Genomic DNA, 26,087 nt, shown 5'->3' with positions numbered 1-26,087 from the left:
GCGGTTAAGAATTTGGCTCGATTAAGTTCTATGATTTAAAAAGCAGTTTTATGAGGCTCGCTAGATACTATTGTTGCTTGTGGTATGAGTTGAGTCCAATTGGTATCTCTCCATAATAATTGGTGTCTCAACTAAGTGAACTAGATGGAACACACGCAAATTAATTAAAATTGAGAAGGTTCCAATTGGTATTTGTCCTTGTGGGTAGTATAAGACATAGACGATCAGTAATAGTCGTCTATGGAAAAAACTAATTAAGGCAATTAGACTTTTCTGTGAATTTTAACTTTAATCAGTGAATGTGTGCTTCTAGTTGTATTAAATGAACAATAAATGTGAAGGGTATATACTTGAATGCTTTGATATGATTATGTGTCAGTTGTGTTGGCCTACATGCTAAAATTATGCAAGTTGTAACCTCTAGAGTGTTGTGAAACTTGTTGTGAAAAGAAAATCATCACGATATTAGGTGAAAGGATCTACATAAAGAATGATATGGTACTAAGTGAGAAATATGAACGTGTGTTGTGAACAACTAATAATTGTGTTAGCTTCTTGGTGTATCCTTGGGATGTGTGGATTATGGTGTTGAATTAATGAGAATGACTTGAATTGTGTGTCATTAAGATTGACTAGGGGGCAGACAATGTTTAACCTAGTCATTAGAACTAGTGTAAAATTGCTAAGTAAAGTTGGGAACCTTTGGGAAAATTAGAAAAGAGTAACCCCTCCCCCCCATAAAATTAGTTAGCATGGGTTCTATTTCTGTTGTGTACTATGTAGCGGGATTATTGCCGCAAGGGCGATGCCACTAGAGCAGGATTTTTCCCGCTAGAGCGGGATAGGGTGAGATAGAATCTCACCCGTATCTACCATATTGTCCTAGTCATAATTATGGACCACGAATTTAACCTCTAAGTTAAGCAATAAAGTGTATGTTATAAGGTGTGTTATAATTGTGGAGAACATGTGCATTTGAGGGTTGGATATAGCGATCACAAGTACTATAATTGTTGTGATTAAATTGTTAATGTGTTATTTGATTCAGTTTCTACCTATTTGTATGTGTTTGTTCGATTGATTTAGGATTTGATGTGGTTTTTGATATACATGATGCCCCCATCCATGTTTCTACCCTAGTTGAAGTCATTCGTAGTCATCCATGTATATCCTGTTGTCGTGTTGTGTTTTGAATTTTTATATTTGGGTTGATTTGGTTATACTAGATATGACTAAATTGATATAATCATAGGCATGACTTTGTTGTCCACCTATTCTACCGTACTTGACTCATATTAGGGATGTTGAGGTCGAATCCTCCTATATTGAGTCTATTCAATTGTGTTAGACTTGAGAGAACTTAAAATCTCAAATCCAAGGGCTTCATCATAAAGGTTTCATCCATTCTAGTGTTTTCCCGTGGGGTGCTTCTGTCTTGTTGTTAAGAAGAAGGGTAGTATGAGGAGTGTTGATTTTATCTTAAGCCATAAAGAAGTGGATTAATACCAAAATGACAAACTCATTGATAAAAAAAAAGTCCCATTGCGTATAATTGGGTGAAGACAATTAAATGTTTTAGAAAGTCTATACAATAAATTGTGTTAGTCCTTTGAATTTGACGAGTACCTGAATGTGACGGTTAAAAATTGTAACTTGTAGCAACAGTCAGGAATTACTTAACATAATGGTAGTAAGACTTCGTAGTAAATGGTGATGAGATGCAACTATATAATAAGATTGTGGCTAAGTGAATTTGGTGTAGTAATTTATGACTTGTGAGTATCTAAGGTTGTAGTTTTCCAATATTTGGTGAATAACGTGGTCATTTGGAAAGTTTTAAGGGATGGTGGGACACCACTAGAATAGAATTTAAAAGAGTTAGAGTCAAAATGAAGAAACATAGTGGGATGAGTGCAACCTTTTAGAGTGAGGCGAGAGCAAGAATATCGTATCGACTGTCACACTCTTTTTTCGCTACCACGGCGGTAAGGGTTTTTCTAGTTTAAACACGGTATTGATTTAGAGATTATTTAAATTTTTGGAGTTGCCACTTGCAATTGATTTACGGTGTTCCAAGTTACCTTTTTGTATCCCTAATCAATAAGAAATGACTCTTTATTTTTGGTCTGCGAATCAGAAATTCGAGTAAGGAATTCTATTGACCGAGGGGATGGTAGTAGTCATCCCTGGAGTCCCGTGGTTCTAGCACGGTCGCTTTTATTGACTTCTACGTATTTTTACTATTTTTGCATATATTGTGTCTACAAGCCATAGTTTACTCATTTTAATATTTTAATTGTTGAATTTTTATTAGTCTGAAACTGGATGTGTAACCGCATTCTTGCATAACTGTCTTTCCCTCTCGATTACGTCATACCTAATAATTTCTATTTACACCTTTTGATTTAAATTAATGAGAATAAATTATTAAAATAACTTGACCAAGGTGTGTAATCGCATCCTTGAATTTGACCAAGGTGCGTAACGACATCTTTGAGTTTCTTTTAAATTTCAAGGAAGATGTGCAACCACATTCTTAATTGAAACAATTTTAATGTATGTAAATTTGCCAAAAAATAAATACCTATGAGCATTTTTTTATGGTATTAAAAAATTATGCGAGAGACATCAATATGTTATTAAAAAATATACATATACGATGAACATTAAATCAATATATGATAATATCCTAACTAGATTATTATTTTTAATGAACAAATTCAACACTAAAATAAAATAAATATTAAAACATACATCAAAGACATAATGGCAGACAAATTTTTTTGTATGTCATTATAACCTACAAAGATAACGTAAGCAAAAATAAAACTAATACGAGTCAACATCAACTATACCATTTACTAATGATAATTACTCATCTAAAAAGAATTCATACTAATCCGCATAAACAAAATCATAAGTATACGTACCTAATAAGAGTTAACCTAAAAATTCAAAATATAACAAATTATTCATTTTAATCAAGTAATGAATAAAACAAAATATAAAAAAAATATCATATAATTACATCAAATTTCATAAATAAAACAAAGAGATAAGATAATGCTTAACCTTAAGTAAAAAGATTATGTACCACAAAACCTTAACTGAAGTTGGATTAGAAAATCTACTAATCTTTTGTTTGGTGTGTGGTGTTGGATTTTGGCGGTATGTGTGTTTTTTTCTGTACCTCCGTTGGGTGTGTTTTTTGTTTTGTTTGGTATTGCCTCTGACCTTTTTCATTTTTTTTGTGTGTGTGTCCTTCATATAGGAGTAGTAGTAATGTGTTGTTGTGTTGTGTGTTTTTTCTTTATCTTTCTTCTGCGTTTTTCAATTTTTTTGCTTGATTGTTTTTCTACCTCCTTTTTTCAAGTTTTTTTCTGTAGTTCCTTCTTCTTCTTTTTTTCATTTGTGTGTGGCTGTGTCAATATATATAGTGTTGTGTGTGTGCAGAGTATAGGAAGGGTTGGAGATGTATTATAGTGGGGGTAGTGGGTGGATGTGGGGTCGTGGTGTGAAGTGGGTCTATATGGGTAGTGGAGGAAATGGGGGGGGGGGGGGGGTACTGTAGGATATTTTTAAAAAAATTAATATGTAACATAAAAAATAAAATAACAAAAATATTAATTCACTACTTTAAATGAAATAAAAGTATAAGAAAAGTTAAATAGTTAATCTAAAATATAATTAAGGAATACTAGATATTTACTAAAGCTAAACAACACCAAAATATATATTTTTTGTTATGTTTAAATCTTTGAAATAAAGTTAATAAAATAAGACAAAAACTAAAATATCTAAATGAAACATAAAAGAAATATTTAAGCAAATAAAAAATAGTCCTCTTTGACTGCTAACACGAAGTATTTTCAGACAAAGAAGTAGACAAACGACAAGTCTTGATCGGACTCTTATTTGAAAGAAAATATGTGACCGAGTCACTGCTTTGGACATCCTATATATCCCGAGTTGTAAGGGAATCTTGTGACTATGAGGTGATTAATTGAAAGTTAAGTGAGGTTCCATCGAGGCTCTAGATCGAGACTCGTATCCTAAATGACATAAAAAAATATTAAAACTAATAGTCAAAAGGAAAATAAAAGTACAAGCTCTTATCTATGCAGCTTTTCTTGAGTCTTCACTTGAGTCTTGACTTTCCTATTGAAAATGACAAATTTGAATATGTTCTTGAAGTCAGGATGCTACATGCATTGCAGAAGAAAAATTCTTGAGATCATAGGGTTTGATCATTCAGAAAAGAATTGAAACTTCGTTTTTGAATTTCAAATCCATGTTTGGCTTAAAGAAACCTAAAAATCATCACAACCAAAAGAAATAAACAAAATTTTGCCCCTATTTTCACAGGAAAATAAAGTGAGTTATTAGCAAATCTGTATTAAAATAAATAAACAAATAAACTTGAACTAGGAAGTAACTATCCTAGGACAAAATATGAAATAACAACTTAGACTAAGAAGTGTTTATCCTACGAGAGAGTAACCAAATCCCATTATATAGGAAAGTCCTACTAATCCCATTATCCAGGATGGGTCCTTCTAGTCCCATTATCGAAGAGAGTCCTGTTATTCCTATTATTATGAGGGTCCTGCTAGTTCCATTATCCAGGAGGGTCCTACTAATCTCATTATGAATAGGGTTCTGCTAGTCTCATTATCTATAAGGGTCCTGCTAATAGCATTATAAGGATGGCCCTGCTAGTCTCATTATCCATGAGAGTCCTGCTAATCTCATTATGAGGAGGGTCCTGTTAGTCCTATTATCCAGGAGGAACATGCTAATTCCATTATAACGAGGGTCTTGCTAGTCTCATTATCCACGAGTGTTCTATTAATACCATTATGAGAAGGGTCCTTCCAATTCCATTTTCTTGGAGGGTCATGTAATCCCATTATAAAGAGGGTCCGGCTAGTCTAATTATCCATGAGAGTCCTACTAGTCTCATTATGAGGAAGGGTCCTGGTAAACATAATCATCATTTGGAATCACCACAACATTTTTTATTTTTATCTTACTATGCACTAGAAAATATTTTTTATGAAATATTAACACGAATGAGAAATAAATGTACTAAAAAAAATGCAAGACAATATGCAATTAGGGAGTTTGTTCCCTAGAAATGAATGATGACAGAGTATTTGTTTCCTACAAATGCTAGTGATTTTTGTAACAAATAAAACTATGCTTAGTTTTTATATTGAAGAATTTTGAAAGTCTTTTAATTTATCATTTTAAAAAAAATTATCCAATATTTGTTATTCAAGGGTACAACATTTTATTTTTGTGAAATCGAACCCACTGTGAGACTGCCTAAGTATCTTTTCTAGCAAGAATCAGGTCAAACGTGGTTCACAAAAAATTTAAAAACTGTTTTTTCTTGATTTTTCCTACAAAAGACATCTTCTGATAAACAAATCAGTTAATAGTTGACAATGTTTTGACTTTAGTTGCTACCAACAATCAGTATGATGCATATGAGTCACCTTCAACTACTTCCTGACAAAGTGGAGGTCGACTTTAAGTAATCTCTATGATTTCAAATGGTATCTCAAACATACTTAAGTATTTACATGATGAGTTCATCTTGCCTATGTTAAGGGATAAAATTATTCATATCTTCATGTTTCAAGTGCCTTCACAGCAAATGAAGTCCTACTTCACACAATAGAAGAGTTCTGATCTTAGGACATTTTAGATCGAATCCACTCACACACAAAAAGATATTCAATGCATGAGATGAAATATCATATGTTTGGCCCTTATGTATGTATCCATTGAGGTGAGAACACAAAAAATGAGATCAAATAGGACTTGTTATTGACTTGTAATGTAGGCTAACAGAAAGGTATGATATTCATTTGGTATAAAGTGACTATTTCCTACTTAATATTTGAACAACTTTCAATGTTTTTTTTCATTTTCACATTTGACATTTGTTTCTTGAAATCTTTTCCGGTTCATTTTTCATCTTCTTTTTTTCACATTTTCTCTCGTTTTTGTTGGGGATTTTTTAATGTTTTTATTCCAGATTTTCTTTTTCATTTTGCTTGAACTTGCACATATTTGGTGTTTTCACTTTGGTACCCAACTTAGGTATTTGGCGCTGTGTATCAAATTGACAGTGCGTACATGGAGGTGAAATCTAGAAATAGTGCATTTGTGCACTAAAATGATATATCTGAAGTTGTGGTTATTCAAATAAAAAAGTTTTAGGCTCGAAATAGGTGTCCTATGAATAATGTAACATCTCATAACTCGAACTTACTAAGAATAAGCTAAGAAAATCACGAATGATCAATTTTGAGAAAAAGGAAATCTGAAAAATTTAGCTTTCAAAAGTGAGTTTTGGACATTTTCAAATGCACATAATTTCCAGCTCAGGAGAAGTTTGGGTGAGTTTTTTATAATGTTGGAAAGCTCTTGAGAAGATATTTCCAATGCCGCCAAGTTTGCAAAAATTTCACGTCGTATAAGAGAGATATTCCTTTTGGAAGTTAGGCTGTTGAGCTGAGGAAAATCCAATCCAGATTTTAGTAACGGTAAAGTTGTCTTTTCACCGTAGTATTTCCTTATTCATTTTAAGGTTATATTACTGGTAAAACAAAGTCCAAAATCATTTTTAGAAAAACCTAGAACGCTTAAGGCTAGGGAGAAAAGAGAAAAGAAGGGAAAGATCAAGAATTGTCCAAAAAAATTGAAGATCATTACGTGAATTTCGTTGGGGGTGATCCCTATCGAGGTATGTGAGATCTTTCTATGTTGGGTTCTTCCAGCCACACACCAATTTGATTCAATTCATCAAGTTAGAGTAGATTGGATGATATATTGATATTTTGGTGAACAATTGTCGAATTCTTGTTTGAATGGGTTGTAGTATGTTCTAATTGAGTTGATTTGTTTTTCCAGGATGTTTTACGAGTCCAAACTATTGATAATAAAGTATTTAGTAATCCCAAGTGTTTGAGAAAAGATCCATGGGAGTTTAGAAAGTTTAGACTTGAAAATTGGAGAAGAAAAGCCAGAAATTTCATCAGACTACCCCTAGGGCGCCGTGCCATCCAAACCACCCCAGACCAGGGTCTCTTCGACTGTACTAGTTCCTAATTAATGTACCTATCATTTCTAGTTGATTTCAACATTCGAAAGTACATCTAAATTTCATGAAAGTATCAATCAACATGAGATTGATACGCTCAAATTATATATCCCTAAAGAAGTATGAGTGGTCGTATCAAGTCAAGAACCTAATTGTTAGGTTAGGTTCGATCCCATGAGAAAAATGATTTAGACTTAACTTTAATCTACGATTACGTCTATTTAGCCAAGTCCTTTCCAAATACAAATAATTAAAAGGAGGGAGGGGTTTGTCTAACAAAATGTTTAATTATTTTTAAGTAAGACAGATAGCAAGTTTATAACTTTAGTGTTTATCAAGTGATGAGAGAAACCAGGGTGTAAGTTTTCCCCATATGTTCATAACACGGTAATCCTAAATATAACAATCGTTTCCTAGTATTGTGCATTCAAAGTGATAAGTTATGTATCCCTAATTCCTTGGTTCAGCAAGCAAATAGGAGCGGAATTTTTTTAAGGCAAATACCACCGCAAGTAGCTGTTGTTCAGTAACAGTATACTTATTTTAAGCTTTATTAAGGGACTTACTTGAATAATAAATGGGATGAAGGATTTTATCCCTTGTTTGTCCCAATACTACACAAAGAGCAACCACACTAGCATCACACATAACCTCAAATGGTTTGCTCCAATCTGGAGAAATAACAATGGGCACAGACACCAAGTTCTCCTTCAACTCTCCAAATGCTTTCATACAGGATTCATCAAAATAAAATTTACACTCTTTCTCAAGTAACTTGCACAGAGGATGTGCTATTATTGAAAAATCCTTGATGAACCTCCAATAGAAATCCGCATGCCCAAGGAAACTCCTCATACTTTTTACAGAGATAGGTGGAGGAAGTCTCTCTATCACCTCGACTTCAGCTCGATCAATCTCTATGCCCTTCTCTAAGATGCGATGGTCCAATATAATACCCTCTTTCACCATAAAGTGACATTTTTCCCCGTTTAGCACAAAGTTACAATCTTTACTTCTTTTGACAACATCGGACAAGTGATTCAAACAATGATCAAATGAGTAACCAATAACATAAAAATCATCCATAAATACCTCAATGGTGTCCTTCACCATATCGAAGAATATGGAAATCATACATCTCTGAAACGTAGTCAGTTCATTACACAACCTGAAGGGCATCCTCTTAAACGCGAAAGTTCCATAAGAACAAGTAAAGGTGGTTTTCTCTTGATCTTCCGGTGCAATAGAGATTTGGTTGTAACCCGAATAACCATGAAGAAAACAATAACACTCCTTTCCTCCAAGCCTATCCAACATCTGATCCATGAAAGGCATAGGAAAAATGATCCTTCTCTATCCATGCATTCAATTTCTAGTAATCCATACACACTCTCCATCGTGTCACCGGCCTCACTGGAAGAAGCTTATTTTTCTCATTAGGGATTAAAGTCATTCCGCCTTTCTTGGGAACACACTGAATAGGGCATATCCAACTACTATTAGTGATCAGATATATGACTCTAGCATCCAACCCCTTAATAATTTCCTTCTTCACTATCTCTTTCATAGGTGGATTTAAATGTCTCTAGTTCTCTATACTGGTATTATGATCGGGCATGAGTTATATTTTATGTGAACAAATACCAGGAGGGATCCAAGTAATATCTGCGATAGTCAACCCAATATCTCTCTTGAACCTCTTAAACACTTAAACCAAACACTCTGCTTGTTGCATATTCAAGCCTCATGCAGTAATTAGTGGCAGTGTGTCACATTTCCCCAAGAATACATATGTTAGATGAGGTGTTAGAGGCTTAAGCTCCAATTTTGGAGCCTCCTCAATAGATGATTTCTCGAGTGGAGACTCGCGATGCTTCATATCTAAATTCAATTTCATTGGTTTGAACCGAACATCCCCTCGATCAAGTGCCACAACCAATGACCCATAGTCTTTGATACAATCACTCTCAAAATTCATGATCACTGCCTCTAGTGCCTCAACACCAAGACACATTTCTATTTGTACCTCGGACGAACTCTCAACCTTATAGGATATCGCAGATACCGATTGCAACTCACCAGTCTGGCTCATGGACCTATAAATGTTGAAAGTCGTTTTTTCATTATTTAACCGAAACTTCATCTGCCCTTTATCCATATCAACGAAGTCATGATCGGTAGCAAGGAACGTCCTCCCAAGAATAATAGGCACCTCAATGTCCAGCTCACAATCAAGAATCATAAAATTGGCTGGAAAAATAAATGACTACAATTTTACTAGCACATCATGGAGTATCCCAATAGGCCTCTTCACCATTCGATCGGCCATCAGTAGCCGCATCGTGATGGGCTTTGGGTCACCCAAATCATAATTTATATGCTAAAATTATACTTAAAAAAGTATAAGCGGTCGCATCTAGTAAAGAACTCAATTGTTAGGTTGGGGTCGATCCCACGAGGAAAATGATTTAGACTTAACTTTAATATAAGATCACATCTATTTTGTCAAGTCCTTTCCAAAAACAATTAATTAAAGGGGGGGGAGGGGTTGTGTAACAAAAATGTTTAATTATTTCTAAGTAAGACAGATAGAAATTTTATAACTTTAGTTTTTAAGAAGTGATTAGAGAAACTAGGGTGTAAGTGTTCCCCGTCGGTTCATAACGCGGTAATCCTAACTATAACAATCATTTCCTAGTATCTTGCATGCAAAGTGATAAGTTATGTATCCTTAATTTCTTCGTTTGGCAACTAATGAATTTCACTCCATCCTTGGTCTGGCTACGTTTGTCTACTTTACTTAACCTTACCTTTACCTCATATTAAGTATCATAATCAATGTATGGCTAAGTTACTACTTTGCACCAACTGAAACTAGTCTATTAGATAGTGTAAATCTATGTTGATAGTTTATTTCCTATCAACTACAACCTTGGTCCGGGAAGTAGAAAAAGGGCAAGTTTTAACGTGTGTACTCGTTAATAAGACTTCTAAACGAAATAATTATCAATACATGCAAGAGCCTATTCTAGAATTTTTATTTATCTAGTTTTACCTTGTTATTAACCATGGTTCCCACAACTCTAGTTGTGGATTTAGTTGCCCATGCTAAGAATTACACAGTTCATAATAATTAAACAAGAAATCATGTACTTACTTTAACAAGTTTTAAGAAAACCCAGAAATATCACTTGAATTCACTAATATATTGAAGAAATGATTCGAAAAATTAAAGTGTTTCCCAAAAACCGAAGTTTTACTTCCAATAATCCAAATATGAAAATTATTTAAGTGTCTAACCTCAAAAACAAGGTTTTTAGTCATATTTATAATAATAAACTCCTAAAATAAAAAGGATTTCTATTTAAGGAAAAACAATTGTCCGAAACACGTCCTGTCGTCGGAGACCCTACTGGCAGTCCGTCGCTGGAACGACGGACCGTCGATAACTTCTGTGGGTCCATACTTCAAATCTTTTTCAGCTTACACTTTGCAACACTTTGTGTTACCATCAACGGACCAACAACACGGTCCGTCAATGGACCTACGGTCTATCGATGGCCTCCAATCCTCCACATTTAATGGTTTCTTCAAGCCGGTTACTCGGACTACTTCCGTTACCACCGACGGTTAGCCATGACGGTCCATCAGGAGATCGACGGACCATCGCAGCCCCACACTTGGTCAGATTTCTCCAATTTGATTTCAGATGCTTGGACCTGCAGTCTACGATCACCACCTACGTACCGTCACAGTGTCGGCGGACTGTCGGTGGCTCCATAGGTCATCACTTTTACAGATTTAAACACAGTCTTAAGCGTTTTTGTTCTGGAAAGTTTTCTTGCAAACACAAAGAAAAACACATTAAATTTACTACAAAAACGCCTTAGACGCACAATAAACTTAAGGAAAAATAATTGGAAGTACCGTAAAACCACGGTACATCAAACATCATGATCCTTGAATCCATAATCCAGTTCAAGAAAAGTTAAGATAAAAGTCAAGGAAGTTAAGATCCAAGTTTAAAAGTTAATAAGCAATTCAAAGTAAATTCCTAAAGAATTCAAGAGTTTTAAACAAGCGTTTTAACCTTGTTTTAAGGTTCGAGTAAATAGTTGACTTAAATTCTCAAATGCTATAAAGGAATCAATTATTCTTTAAAAGTTATGTTTCGAGTAAGCAATGAGTATAAAGTTGAGTTCATTTCTAAAAAGTTATAAGGGAACTAAGTAGTCTCTTAGAGCTTAAACTAAAATGTTTTCAAACTTTTGAGAAAGAAAGGAAGCTAGACTTCTACATAGCCTATGCCTAGTTTTAATATAAGGAAGAGAAAACTATGATTTCCAAGCGAGCTTTGTCGCGCCCCATTTTCGCAGAAAACGGGTTTTGTGCACGACCTAACAACTCTTTTGGGATTTTGAGTTTGGAGTCGCCACCTAACGAATTAAGGCGTGTTAGGGCACCTATCTAACCTAACTAAGTCTAACTAAGGTCAACGAGCCAGAGATTAGGGTAAGGGTTCAAATTACCTCAAGGGGAAGGTGTTAGGCATCCCTCGAGGTCCACAAGTGTGAGTCACGACCGTATCACATGCAGCCTATGTGGGGGTTACAATTAGCAAACAAAGTCACTTCATTTCATAATTTATTTAATCTTGCTAAGTGAAAAACAATTAATACTATTTTCATTAATTTGAGCATGCAAGGCTAGGTGATAGCAATAAATAAACAATCAAGTTTTATTTTTATTTAAGCATGTGAGACTATGTTATAAACAAAGTTTGTAATATTAAGCAATTAATATGTGAGAAAGTAAAGTTTTGAAAATTGCGCAAGTTTTCAATATGAAATTTTTATTTTTAAAAAAATGTTTGTTTCTTTGTAGGGATTATGCCACGATATTGTTGATCGCGCTCCTCCACCATGGAAACAATTTTGATTTGAGGTCGGTCTAAAAAATAGTTTATGTTTTTGAAAATGATTTAAAAGATATAGTTTACATGTAGGCACATAAATATATACACATAAATACACATAATTCCTTTTGAAACTCAAGGGTAGACGGTACTTCCGGGGACGCGTCGGGTTTAAAAATTGAAAATAGACCTCGTAGTTCCTTTGACTTTCCCACTAACGATAGGTTAGGAGATAGTGCTTATAATTTATTTTCAAAATAAACAATGTCATAATCAATCCAAAGTTTAAAGGAAGATCGAATAATGACTTTTAAGAAAATTATGTTGCAAAATTTTATATGAAATATATTTAAAAGCCAAGTAATATGTTAAATGCATGAAATGATTTTAATTTATTATCACTATTATTTTAAGAAAACAACATATTGCATCATAAATGCGGAAATTTTCAAGAAAACAAATAGGATTACTAATTAAATAATATGAACTAATTTTACGGGGAGGGCACAAATATGCACAACCAAATTTTATTTTTTTTGGATATGTTAAAAGTTTAAGCCTATAGACATGATTTCTAGGTGTTCAAAAAGAAAAACAGAGTAACACATATATGAATGTTTTTTTTTTTTGTAAATCTAAATGATATGAACAATTTAATCCTTAGGCATGCCAAAACAATGCTAAAAGTTATAACATTTTAAACACCTAATCAGCCTACTAAATTATTATGATTTGTTTTTAACATTAAAAATTAATGGAATCTAGTTTATTATTTTTTTTAGACTTATTAATAAAGCATCAAACAAGTGATTGGATTATAACACCTACAAATAATAATTCTAGGTGCTTAAAGACAAACCTATAGGAATGATTTCTAAAAATTTATAATGAACAAGTAAGCATATAAATCCCTCTCCCCTAGACGACCCCCAAATAAATTTATATATATGATCTTTAGAGTTACAATTGTTACAATATTCGAATAAATAAATAGGCAAAAAATAAAAAATATATATATACATTCAAATAAACAAATAAATCTTTCTTCAATTAATCTTCAACTTGAACTTCAAGTTTGAAACCTGTCAAAGTAATCAAATAACTACACAAGTAATCACACTTATTAGTCAAGGTGAGATAATATGCAATTGTTTAATGACGAATTCTACATATAAAAAAACAGACAATAGCTTACACAAATGTGTGAATGTAAAGATAGTATAAATGTTAAGAATACTAACCGGTTAAGCAAAACAAATTGATTCAACTTTTACTCGAACAAAGTAGCAAAATAGCGAAGAAGAACACTTGAATATTTACCGGAATATTAATGTATTGTTAGAGTAGCAAGAGAGCAATGAGAGAAGAGAAAGTGATGAGAGAATTTTTAATTGAGAGTGAATAAGTGTGTGTGTTAATTAAGGGAGGGGTCCTATTTTATATAGCAAAGAGGGGGAAACAAAGGAGTCAATTAAATAAATTATTTTCCTTATTAAAAAAGAGATTCAAATCAGCCAAAATAAAAATATATCACTTCCAAATATAAGCAAGAATAAATTAGGAAGAGAAATATTATTATTATATTTATTTTTTAAGGAGAGACAAATCAGATTTTTTTTTATTTAATATTTCGTTACCTAAAAAAATGAGTAAGAGTAAAGTAAGGAAGATAATATTCTTTTTCCGTAAACAAATAAGAGCTAAAACACAATTATTTTACAATTATTTTCAAATATAAAAACAAGTTAGAAATATATCAAACTTAAGATAAGCAATTTCAATTTACCATAATACATCATGTAAAATGAACTAGGAAAGAATATTTTAGACATTGAATTAATTCAATCATATAAACCAGACATAAATATTAAAGGGTAGAAGAAATTACATTTAGACTTGCTCATATATTAAATAATATACAATCTTGTCTATATTTAATAATAGGAAAAGATTAATATGTCAAAATTACCATAGGATGAAAAACAAATTAATCAAATTAAACCAAAATCAAACAAAATCATCAATGACTCCAATCATTTGTGTGAGCATGGATATTGCAAAGATTCATAGATTTAAGCATGATCAAAAACTTATTTAATCCATTAATTAAAATAGATGCAAACAGATTGAATTTTTATCAAGATTTATTAATCAATTTTAAGAATCATGGAAAGGAGGGAGTAAACATATTGCGGACATATTATGAAAGTCAAACATTGAGTCAAAAACTAAAATTTTCAAATCAGTAGAAAACCTCAATGGATACTAGGAACTAAAGCATATAACACAAGGGCATATTTATATGGATCAAAGAAATAAAAAAAAAATTCACAGATCATTAACAATCTAATTTGTTTAAGATAGTGATTTCGTATAATTTTTAACATGCGACAAGCAAAGCATTGAAAATTCAGCCACACCAAAAAAAATAAATTAAAATAAAAGCGATTTTATTCAAAAGAGAACAGACCTGGACGGATTTGTAAAAAATCCGTCTTTAACCGTTTTCAAATTCATCGAGCTCGTTGTCTCGCTGTCCGAAACTGCTGGTGGGAGTTGTTGTCGTCGCCGGTGGCGCCTGCTGCTGCAATGTCTCGCTAGGCTGCTGGTTTCGCTGGACAAAGCTGTCCGCTGCTGCTGGTGGTCCCATCGTGCTGTCCCTGCAAGGGGAGAAAAGGGAAGAAGTAGAGAGGGAGAAGTGGAGAATGACGGGAGAGGGAGGAAGGGGCGGCGGCGCCTGGCTGCTGCTCTCCATGGCTGCTGGTCGCATGGCGTTGCTGGAGTCCCGCCATAGCTCCTGGTCGCTCGTTGTTGTTGCCCGCCGGAGGCTGCTTGGTTGCTGATGGGGGCGCTGGTTGCTACTGCGGTTTTCCTCGCCATGGATGCTGGTACCTACAAACAAGAAGAAGAAGAGAAAATAGAAGAGGAAGGGGAAGAGAAGAGACGGGAGAGGAAGAGAGAAGAAGAGGAGAGAAAGGGGGAGAAGGGGGACGACGGGAGAGGGGAGAAAAGAGAGGGAGTGGCTGGCGGCTGTCAAGGAGAGGGAGGGAGAAGAGAGGGGTGGCGGCTAGAGAGAGGGGAAGAAGAGAAGGAGAGGCGGCTGGCGGCTGGTTGGAGAGGAAAAGGGGGAAGAGAGTTGGAATTTTAGGTTTTGGGTCTTTTGGTGTTGAGAAAAAATAAAGACTTAATCACAACCGTTAAATTAATAGGAGATGAAGGGCTATGATTTGATTAATAAAATAGATGGATGAGATTAAAAGAGAGATGTTTTGAAATCAGATTGGATTAAATATGGAATGACTAAAATTGCAATTAAATTGGCTAGAATTGAAATGAAATAGGGGCTATGAATGAAATAAACTCTAATTCAAGTGGCTAGAATTGAAAGAAATTATAACAGAATAGGCTAGAATTTAAAGAAATTATGACAGAATAGGCTAGAATTTAAAATTTAAATAAAATGTAGAAATTCCTATTTAATTAAATTACAACATATATTAATATATAATTTTTTTTGTTCAAAAATCATTTAAATTTTAACATTTGAAATTCATTGATAATTTTAAATATTTTAATAATATTTACGATAACTTTATAAAGTAAAACATACTAAAACATATCATTTTCAAACAAAGTCGGCTAAAAAATTTAAAATTTGAAATACGTATTTAATCGAAAAGTATTCCTAAAATGGTCAAAGGTCGGTCAAAATTGGGTGTCAACAGCTGCCCCTTGGTTGATTGAGAATGAAGAAAGAATTATCAGGATACCAACATTGACTTAGTAGCCGATTTTGTCCGACCGACGACAGATGTCAGTGGGGTCAATTGAAATGATATAGAGTTGAAAAAGGGTACGACCGAGACTTTGGTTTTAAGTCGCCTACATATCTCTGGTTATACGAGAATCAGGTCGTGTGTAGTTCTAGATTCAAGAGCAAATGAAACTCTTAAAATTTGAAAAAGCGCTAAGGTTTTTGAAAGGTACGATATCGTCTTGAATGGATAAGAATAGAGTAGCGAGAAAAGAGAGATTAAGAGGCTAGAAGAGCGTGACAGATAAGCAGGAAGAGCATGATAGAGTAAGGCTATCAGCCTTTGAGCGAAGCTCGGGGTTTGAAGAACGAAGAATTGATAGGGTCCTCGTTGTGATAGATTATAGCATGATAATTGTAATCAAGGGCGATCGATCATATCTGCAAATTCTAGATAAAATGTTAGCTTATAAATAGATAAAGTATGACCAATAATAATAAAATATGAGTTCTAAATAGACAAGAGGTGATAAAAAGCATATCTGTTTGAGACGTATCGCAAGCCTTGATAGTCTTTAACTTCTTGAAGGATTGAACCCATCTCTAAAGAATAACTTCAAAATCCAATAGATTTGATACTATAAAGATATAATAATATAGACAAAAAAATCTCTTGTTATTAGGAGAGTCTAAACGTCTTTTGAAGGCGGACGAGCCTAAGTGTCATTTTAAGGCGGACAACCTAAATATCATATAAAGCGGACGAATAAATGTCCTATAAGGCGGACAAGCCTAAATGTCCCTTTAAGGTGGACGACCTAAATGTCCTATAAGATGGACAAACCTAAATGTCGTTTTAAGGCGGACGAGCCTAAATGTCTTATTGCAAGGCGGACGAGCCTAAATGTCCTATTGTAAGGCGGATGAGCCTAGATGTCGTATTGTAAGGAGGACGAGCCTAGATTTCACATTGTAAGGCGGACGAGCCTAGATGTCACATTGTAAGGCGGACGAGCCTAGATGTCGCATAGTAAGGCGGACGAGCCTAGCTGAAGATATAGAAAGTCACAGTGGCGAGTTGAATCTGAAGATATCTTTATGGTAGCCTGAATCATAGATTAGTAGCGAAATGATAGTGCGAGTAGCCAAGAATTTGTCGGAGCCTTTTCTTTGTAAACAAGTGAACAGCCGTTCAAACGGCGACTTTGTCTGTAATCTGCATAATTGTAACTTGTAATAGAGTAATTAGAGCAGAAAACACGGTAAATGTAAACATGATGCAATTTCCCATATTCACCATGAATGTTTGCCTTAAGACCATGCAAAATGACGTCTTAGGCTATGATGTCTAGGGCCATGATATGCAGGGTGTATCCTCAGGTCATGAAAATGTTGTCTGTAGGCCATGAAAATGATGCCTTTAGACTATAACACCTTCGGATTATGATAGATAGAAATTAAACCCTTAGGCCATGATATGATGTACGCAGGCCATGAGGATGATGCCTTTAGACTATGATACCTTAGGGACATGGTAAGCATAAAATAAGTCCTCAGGCCATGACATGAAGTCCGCAGGCCATGAAAGATGACGCCTTTGGAGGATGACGCCTTAAGAATATAAATAATGAGTAAAGAGAGCGTATCTGTTTTTTACATCTGTTGATACTCTTGTGACTTTATTTGATTCGAGCGCATGTAAGCTTCGAGCACGATGCAATCTTGAGCTTATGCAAACTGCGGGCACAATGCAGTCTCGGGCACAATACTATGATGCATTTCTTCGGGCACATGCAATATCGAGCACATGAAATGATGCATTTCTTTGGGCACATGTAATATCGAGCACAATGCAATGATGCATTTCTTCGGGCACATAAAATATCGAGCGCATGCCATAATGAAATTATTTGAGCATAAGTCAATATTGGACATATGCGATGATGTATTTCTTCGGGCACATGCAATATCGAGCACATGCAATAATGTGTTTCTTCGGGCTCATGCAATATCAAGCACATGAAATGATGCATTTCGGCATTCTCGGGCATAATATAATGATGTAGTTCTTTGAGCATAGTGTGATATCAGGCGTAGGTGCAAAATGATGCAATATCGGCATAATGTAATTTGTCAGCACAGCAGTTGCTTAAGGGCATATAGTAGCTTGGGCGTCCGCCTTATTGGAAGGATCGAGAGTCATATGTCGGGCTCAAATGTGGTGATGTTGATTGTTGCGGTTGCCTTTGTATACGTACCTGTATTTTCTACATTCAAAGAAAAATAGTTAGTTTTAAAGGGGGGGGTTGATCTGTATCCATGATTTGGCGCAGCGTGCTCCTTTGTCTTGTCATTCACACCTCTTCGAGCGTCTGTTTTTTTTTCATAAAAAGGGGGAAAGGAAAGAGAAAAAAAAATAACAATAATAAAATAAAAAATAAAAAAACTTTGAAAGATTTTGAAATTATCATAAAAGCTAATGTCGAATCTTTGACCATAGCATAGGTTGAGACTTTATAACGTCTGACTCAAAAGTGGAGCTAACATTTAATCTTCGTTGTAAGCTGACTGCTTGTTGAGAAGAAACTTTTGGTGAAATTTTGAGTTTACTCAAAATTTCTGCCCCAGTATGAAGATGTGCCAGGAGAAATCTTGATGGAATTTTTGAGATCCTCTCAAAAATTCTGCCCCAGTTATCAATAGAAAAAGGGGAAATGAAAGTTTTATTTATAATAAGACCGAACCCCCATAGGAGCGCCTACGTATCCCCTCTTAAATGGGAATCAGGTCTAACGTAGTTCCAAATTATAAAAGAGCATGAATCAATCTCTAGATGTAATACTTCTTCACAGAATCTGAATTGATAGGTTTTGTCCAAACTTCTCCATCCATTTCTGCAAGTATGAGGGCTCCGCCTGTCAGTACTCGAGAGACTATGTACGGACCTTGCAAGTTCGGTGAAAATTTACCCTTTTCCTCGTCTTGATTTGGAAAAATCCGCTTCAAAACCAGTTGCCCAGGTAAGAAATGTCTGGGTTTAACCTTCTTGTTGAAAGCTCTGGCCATTCTATTCTGATAGAGCTGACCATGACACATGGCGTTAATTCTTCTTCCATCTATTAATGCCAAATTCTCTGCCCGACCTTGTATCCAATCAGCATCACTCAACTTTGCTTCTTGGATGATCCTTAGGGAAGGTATCTCTACTTCGGCGGGTATCACAGTTTCAGTGCCGTATACTAAGAAGTAAGGTGTGGCCCCTGTGGATGTTCTGATTGTGGTACGATACCCTAGCAATGCGAAAGGTAGCTTTTCCTTCCAGTGTTTGTGATTATCGATCATCTTGCGCAATATCCTTTTGATGTTTTTTTTTGCTGCCTCAACAGCCCCATTCATCTGTGGCCTGTATGCTGTAGAGTTTCGATGACTGATCTTGAACTTCTCACACATTGATCTCATCAGGTCACTGTTTAGGTTGGTGCCGTTGTCGGTGATGATTGACTCAGGAATTCCAAACCTAAAAATAATGTTGTTTTTGACAAAGTCATCCACAACTTTCTTTGTCACTGATTTATGGGAGGTGGCCTCAACCCACTTGGTGAAACAGTCAATTGCGACAAGAATGAATCTGTGCCCGTTGGATGCTGTTGGCTCGATTAGACCAATGACATCCATGCCCCATGCTGCGAACGGCGAAGGTGAACTAGTGACATGGAGTTCGTAGGGAGGTACTTGAATCATTTTTGCGTGAGTCTGACATTGAAGACATTTCTGGACGTAGCGAATGCAGTCTGTCTCCATAGTTAGCCAATAATATCCTGATCTCAGAATCTTCTTTGCTAATGTAAAACCGTTCATGTGAGGGCCACAGGTGCCTGCATGTATCTCTTCGACCAGCCTGCGAGTCTCTCTTGCTTCGACGCATCTTAGCAGTCCCAAATCGGGACTTCTCCTATAGAGGATTTCCCCACTTAAAAAGAAGTGGGTTGCTAACCTTCGAATTGTACGCTTTTGTACACTTGTTGCATCTTCAATGTATTCACCACTCTTCAAATATCCTCTAATGTCATCGTACCAGGGCTTTCCATCAGGCTCTTCCTCAACATGGAAACAATAAGCTGGTTGTTCATGTATATGAATGTGAATAGGATCGATGTAATTGTGATCAGGGTGTCAAATCATAGAAGACAGAGTGGCTAAGGAGTCTCCAAATTCATTTTGGACCCTTGGTACATGTCTAAATTCTGTTTTGACAAACCTTTTACATAGCCTGTGCACGTACTCCAAATATGGTAACAACTTTTGATTTTTTGTTGCCCAATCACCTCGAACCTGATGGATCAATAGGTCTGAATCCCCTATTATTAGCATTTCCTGGACATCCAAGTCGATCGCCCATCGGAGACCTAATATGCAGGCTTCGTATTTGGCCATATTATTTGAGCAAAGGAATGTGAGTTTTGCTGATACTAGATAATGTTGCTCTGTGGGTGAGATCAAAACAGCCCTGATGCCGCATCCATTCAGATTTTTAGCTCCATCAAAGAACATTCTCCATCCATGATATTCTTCAGAAATGTCCTCTCCCACAAAAGCCACCTCTTCATCTGGGAAGTAGGTCTTCAGCGGTCTGTAATCATCGTCCACGGGATTCTCTGCCATGTGGTCTGCTAATGCCTGTGCTTTCACTGCTTTTTGCGTGACATACACTATGTCAAACTCGCTCAACAATATCTGCCATTTTGCCAGTTTACCTGTGGGCATGGGCTTTTGAAATATATACTTCAAAGGATCCATCCTTGAAATCAGATAAGTAGTATGCGATGAGAGGTGATGTCGTAACTTTTGGGCAACCCATGTTAGAGCACAATAGGTACGCTCTAGAAGAGAGTATCGGGCTTCCCACGATGTGAACTTCTTGCTCATATAATATATTGCCTGCTCCTTCCTCCCTGTTTCATCGTGTTGTCCCAAGATACAACTGAAAGCATTATCCAATACTGAAATATACAAAAGTAATGGTCTATCTGACTCAGGTGGAACCAATAAAGGAGGATTGGATAGATAGTCTTTGATCTTGTCAAATGCCTATTGACATTCACTTGTCCATTTCACCGCAGCATCCTTTTTTAACAGCTTGAAGATAGGTTCACAGATGACAGTAGACTGGGCTATGAAACGACTAATGTAGTTAAGTCGCCCTAAGAAACTCATTACCTCCTTCTTGCTCTTTGGGGCGGAAGATCACGAATGGATTTGATCTTCGATGGGTCCAATTCTATACCTCGACGACTGACAATGAAACCTAAAAGCTTTCCAGCAGGCACACCAAAGACACATTTTACCGGATTCAGTTTCAGATTGTACTTGCGTAGCGTGGCAAAGAATATCCGTAAATCCTCCAAATAATTTAAACTTTCTTTTGATTTGATGATGACATCATCCACATAAACTTCAATTTCCTTATGGATCATGTCATGAAACAAAGTAGTCATCGCTCTCATGTACGTAGCCCCAGCGTTCTTTAATCCAAAAGGCATCACCTTGTAGTTATAGACGCCCCACGGCGTGATGAAGGCAGTTTTCTCAGCGTCGTCTTTGTGCATCTCAATTTGATGATAGCCGGCAAAGCAATCCACAAATGACTGAGTTTCGTGCTTAGCACAATTGTCAATCAGTATGTGTATGTTTAGTAAGGGAAAGTTATCTTTAGGGCTAGCTTTATTGAGATCTCGGTAATCCATGCAAACTCTGACCTTGCCGTCTTTCTTGGGAAGTGGAACGACAATTGCAAGCCAAGTTGGGTATTCTGTCACTTGGAGTATCCCAGGATCTAATTGCTTTGATACTTCTTCTTTGATTTTCAGACTCATCTCGGGCTTGTATTCTCTAAGCTGCTTCTGTTTTACCGGAGGACATGCTGGATTAGTGGGCAGTCGATGGGCTATGATTGAAGTACTTAACCCTGTCATGTCTGCGTAGGACCACGCGATAATATCCCTATTCTCTATGAGAAACTCGGTATACTCGTTCTTGTCTTCTTTTGTCATGTGGATGCTTACTCGGGTTTCTTGTATCACCTCTGCACTTCCCAAATTCACCACTTTTGTGTCTACCAAATTTGGATTGGGTTTTTCCTCGAATTCCTCAACCCTTTTGATTAACTCCTCGGAAACCTCATTGTCTTCGACTTCTTCTAAGTCATTAATGTTAAGTTGAGCAGTCTCATTGTATGCCATAGTCTCAGATTCGACATTTTTATAATGAATTTTGCTGGTGAGAAAAAAAATAGCAAAAAATTAAATGTAAGACAAAAAATAGGGAAAAGAACTTTATTGATAAAGATTTGAAAATTTCATAAGTCCTCAATCGAAAGCAATACAGGGGACGGGAATTAAAATGTTTATTAAAAACTCTTTTATTTGAATTAAAACTTGATAGAAAAATATCTTCCAAGGCTACCCAGATGCTCGACGAGGTCTGGATGGAGTCGAGGTCCAGTTGCTGACGCTGATCTTTGCTTCCTTGCTTCCACTAGGGCCCCCTTTATCCTCCTCGTTGATCACGATGTTGCAAATCTTCCCCTCTTCTTTGGTTAGCGATAACCCCTTCAAGTCGTCTGAGATCTCATCAAAGTCGTCTGAGATCTCATCAATACTGCCTCCCATGAAACCTGCTGATCGAAATGATTGATACAATGGTGGTATGGTTTCTTCAGTGGATAGTAGTACCCATCTCTAGGTGGTTGCCAATCGAGCAATTCTTCGGTGGTGTACATATATCCCAAACCAAAAGTGGTGGAGTGTCGATCAGGCTGTATAGGTTCGACTATCCCTTGCAATTAAGCCCCCAAACCTTTCCCAAGCTCGAAACCGAACCAGGACATCATATCTATGATTTTTTGGTTGAACCAAGGTTGCAACTCAATATTACCAACAAGCTCGACTGTATGGTACATTTCACCATCCATATTCTCTCTTTCTTCAATCGTGTATACAGGATGCCCCTTTCCCCATGGACTACAACCTCTTCGTAATCCCATTCAAACTTCAGGCATTGGTGAAGAGTGGATGGAATCGCTCCAGCCATATGAATCCATGGACGAACCAACAATAAGTTGTACGATGAAGGGATGTCCAAAATTTGGAAAGCTATGGGGAAAGTGACAGGACCAATGAGCATGTCCAAGGTTATATCCCCAATAGTGCCTCTCTGAGAGCCGTCAAATGCCCTCACATTCATCTTCCATGTCTGAATTTTTGCACTATCCACACCCAGCCTCGTCAGTGTGCTCAGAGGGCAAATGTTTAAACCTGAACCTGCATCAACTAATGCTTTGTTTATCACCTTATCCTGATACTAAACCAAAATGTACAAAGCTTTATTGTGAGTTGTTCCTTCGATTGGCTGCTCATCTTTGTGAAAAGATATTTTGTAAGCCTCAAAGACCTGCCCCACCATTTGAGATACCTCTCCATGAGTGATGTTAGATGGGACATAAGATTCACCAAGGATCTTCAAAAGGGCATCTCGATCAGTTTTGGAAGATTGCAGTAACTCCAGAATTGATATTTGGGAAGGGTTTTACTCAGCTGCTCAATGACAGAGTATTCTTTAGCTTTAACCTTTTTCCAAATACTTTGATCCTCAAGCTCTACGACTGGTGCTTTGGATTTGCTAGAGCTTCCCTGAACCAAATTTTCAGAAGTGTAAATTCTTCCAGATCTGGTGACCCCTGTTGCAACATCTGTCTCTTCCACATTCATTTCTCTTTTGTTGTAATCCCAAGGTACAGCATGCGTATCACATTGTATTGGGGAGGATGCCTTATAGACAGTGAACGGTGGTCTGGGTGCAGCAACTTCTACTTCAAATGGGGCGAGTCCTTGCACTATTAGTGATGCTTGGGAAGTGGTAGACATGGCTTCTTCTGTTTCGACGGCCCAAATAGATTCTTCCCAATCCCAGACATCACCAGCTTCCACCAAGTTGACTTGATGGTTAGGAAGAGGATTATTCGCAATATTCGGTGTAGGATCCTTGAGTTGGATGGTTTTTGTATCAATCAACATTTGAACCTTATCCTTAAGGGCTCTGCAAACTTCGGTGGTGTGGCCCTTCATCCCAGAATGGTAGGCGCAAACTTGTTAGGGTCGTACCATTTCGCGCGAACATCCACAGGTAATGCAGGAATTGGAGAGACGTACCCAGCCTGTTTCAATCTCTCATAAAGTTGTGCTATGGATTCAGCTAAAGGGGTATAGCTTTTTGTAGGTCTTCTTTCATAGGAAGGTCTGTTTCGGTAATTTGGTGTTTGAATGGGTGGTGGAGTTTGTAAGTGTGTTGGTTGAACATTATAGACAGGATATGAGGCATGCAAATATTGAGGAGGAGAGTTTTGGTAATATATTGGCACGGGTTGGGGAGATAAAGGGGGTGGAGCTGAGGGATGTTGAGGGTATGGGGATGGTGGGGGGTTTATTGTCTTGTGCCTCAAAGGGGTCCTAGTTCCATGAGCCATCATTACAGAACCTGTTTTCTTTCGACTCTCATTCATTCCACCAGATTGCAGAGCCTTTTTGGTTGCTTGTAAAGCCTCCAAGTTGATGATAGTCCCATTCTTTATGCCTTCTTCAATTCTTTCGCCTAGTTTGATGATTTCAGCGAAACTCTTTTTAGCCACCAGCATCATTCGGTCATTGTATTGTGGTTCTTGGGCACGGATGAAATAGTCTTTCATTTGAGATTCTTCCATAGGGGGTCTGGCCCTAGCCGCCTCAGACCTCCATCTTATGGCATATTCTCTGAAGGATTCACTTGGTTTCTTCTTCAAATTTTGAATGTAAAACCAATCAGGTGCGTTTTCAATATTAAAACCAAACCTATTCATGAAGTCAGTTGCCATATCAACCCATTTTATCCATTTCCGCAAGTCATGCTCAATGTACCATGATAGGTTCTCCCCAGTAAGACTCCTCATGAACAACTTCATGAGTATCATCTCATCTCTCCCCACCCCTACAAGTTTGTCACAATACATTCGTAGGTGGGCTTTAGGATCCCCAATGCCATTGAACGTCTCAAATTTTGGGAGCTTGTACCCCTCGGGTAGTTCTACATCAGGATGCATGCACAGATCCTCATAGCTCAATCCTCCCAACTTCTTGTTTCCTTCAACATGTTGTACCCTGTTGGTCAAGTTGTCTAATCTCTCAGTCAGGGTTTTTATTAGGATGTCTTTTTGATGGGACTCTGATTCATGGAGGTCATGAGTCAGAGGGGCAGTTTCAACGTATATGGGATTGGGATTGTTGTTCCCAAAAGTATATGGGATATTTGTGTTTGGGGTTGTTTCTGGTAAGGTTGGTTTGGTATGTTGGTAATAGTGGTGAAATGGAACTTGGGTATTTTGGGCGTGGGGTGGTGGAAAGGTATTTGGATGAGTGGGTTCAGGTGGAGATATATGGATTGGAGGATTGTTTGGCATGGCTGTTTGGTTAGGAGGATTGTCTATGTTTTCTCCAAATTGAGTTCCAGGAGAGATAGACAACTTGGCCAAATCACGCATGTGGGCTACCTCTTCTTCCAAATGCAAAATCTTGCACTCAAGTCTTAGGACAAGATCATTTTGAAGTTGTCCTCCCTCAGAAGCTTCTACCCTTTTAGTGGTGCTGTTGTCGTCAACCATTTTACCTTTGTCTTTGGAGCTTGCTCTTTGAGAAGAAGGAGAAGGGGGGTCCCTTTTGATCGTGTATGTGCCAGGATGAAGGATAGATCAACCTTGGGAAATGGGAAAACAATAGAATCAAAAGAAAAGAGTTAGGGGGTTAAGATAATATCACAATATCAACACGTTGTTTCGACATAAACGCCCTAAATGCACGGAGCCTCGTTGAGCCAGAGGTAGGCCTAAGCGACACATAAGTGATGCATAATAATATTTTTCAAGCCTTATTTGCCAATTTGGAGTTTAGAGTTAGACTATAAAACGACTTTCAATTATTGAAATAATTTCTATTTATTACATCAATCTAGAGATAACTAAAGGGATAGGGATAACACGTGGGGAATAAAGAGAAATAAATAATAAAAAAAACTTTAATCATGTTGCTCTCCAATGTTAGGCACAATCTGCTTCTTCATTTTTGGGGTAATGTCATAATCAGTTTTGAGGAGGTTGCGAGCCCATCTTCTCTCCTTTTCATCGCCAAAACCAGGAAGACCTCCTTCGCTCAAATCTCTATGCTCTGCATCTTCTAAAAGCCATACATAATATTCAGGTGTGCAGAAGGGTCGATGCTCTT

The 26,087-nt window shown here is 36.7% G+C and overlaps 1 protein-coding gene across 1 annotated transcript; it reads right to left on the bottom strand.

Moving 5' to 3' along the window:
• Nucleotides 1-23,902: 23,902 nt before the first annotated feature.
• LOC104645102 (uncharacterized) lies at nt 23,903-25,471 on the bottom strand. Its single transcript, XM_010316122.2, has one exon. The coding sequence runs from the start codon at nt 25,469-25,471 to the stop codon at nt 23,903-23,905; it is 1,569 nt and encodes a 522-aa protein (XP_010314424.2).
• Between the last annotated feature and the right edge of the window lie 616 nt (nt 25,472-26,087).

Source organism: Solanum lycopersicum, chromosome 12 (assembly GCF_036512215.1).
Source record: "Solanum lycopersicum chromosome 12, SLM_r2.1".
NCBI classification, from domain to species: Eukaryota; Viridiplantae; Streptophyta; class Magnoliopsida; order Solanales; family Solanaceae; genus Solanum; species Solanum lycopersicum.
The sequence above is the reverse complement of the archived record's forward strand: the minus strand, read 5'-3'. Positions and strand labels throughout refer to the sequence as shown.

What these genes read in the sequence shown, in the direction of transcription:
- LOC104645102 (XM_010316122.2), bottom strand. Translation starts at nt 25,471, where the DNA reads ATGGTTGACGACAACAGCACCACTAAAAGGGTAGAAGCTTCTGAGGGA.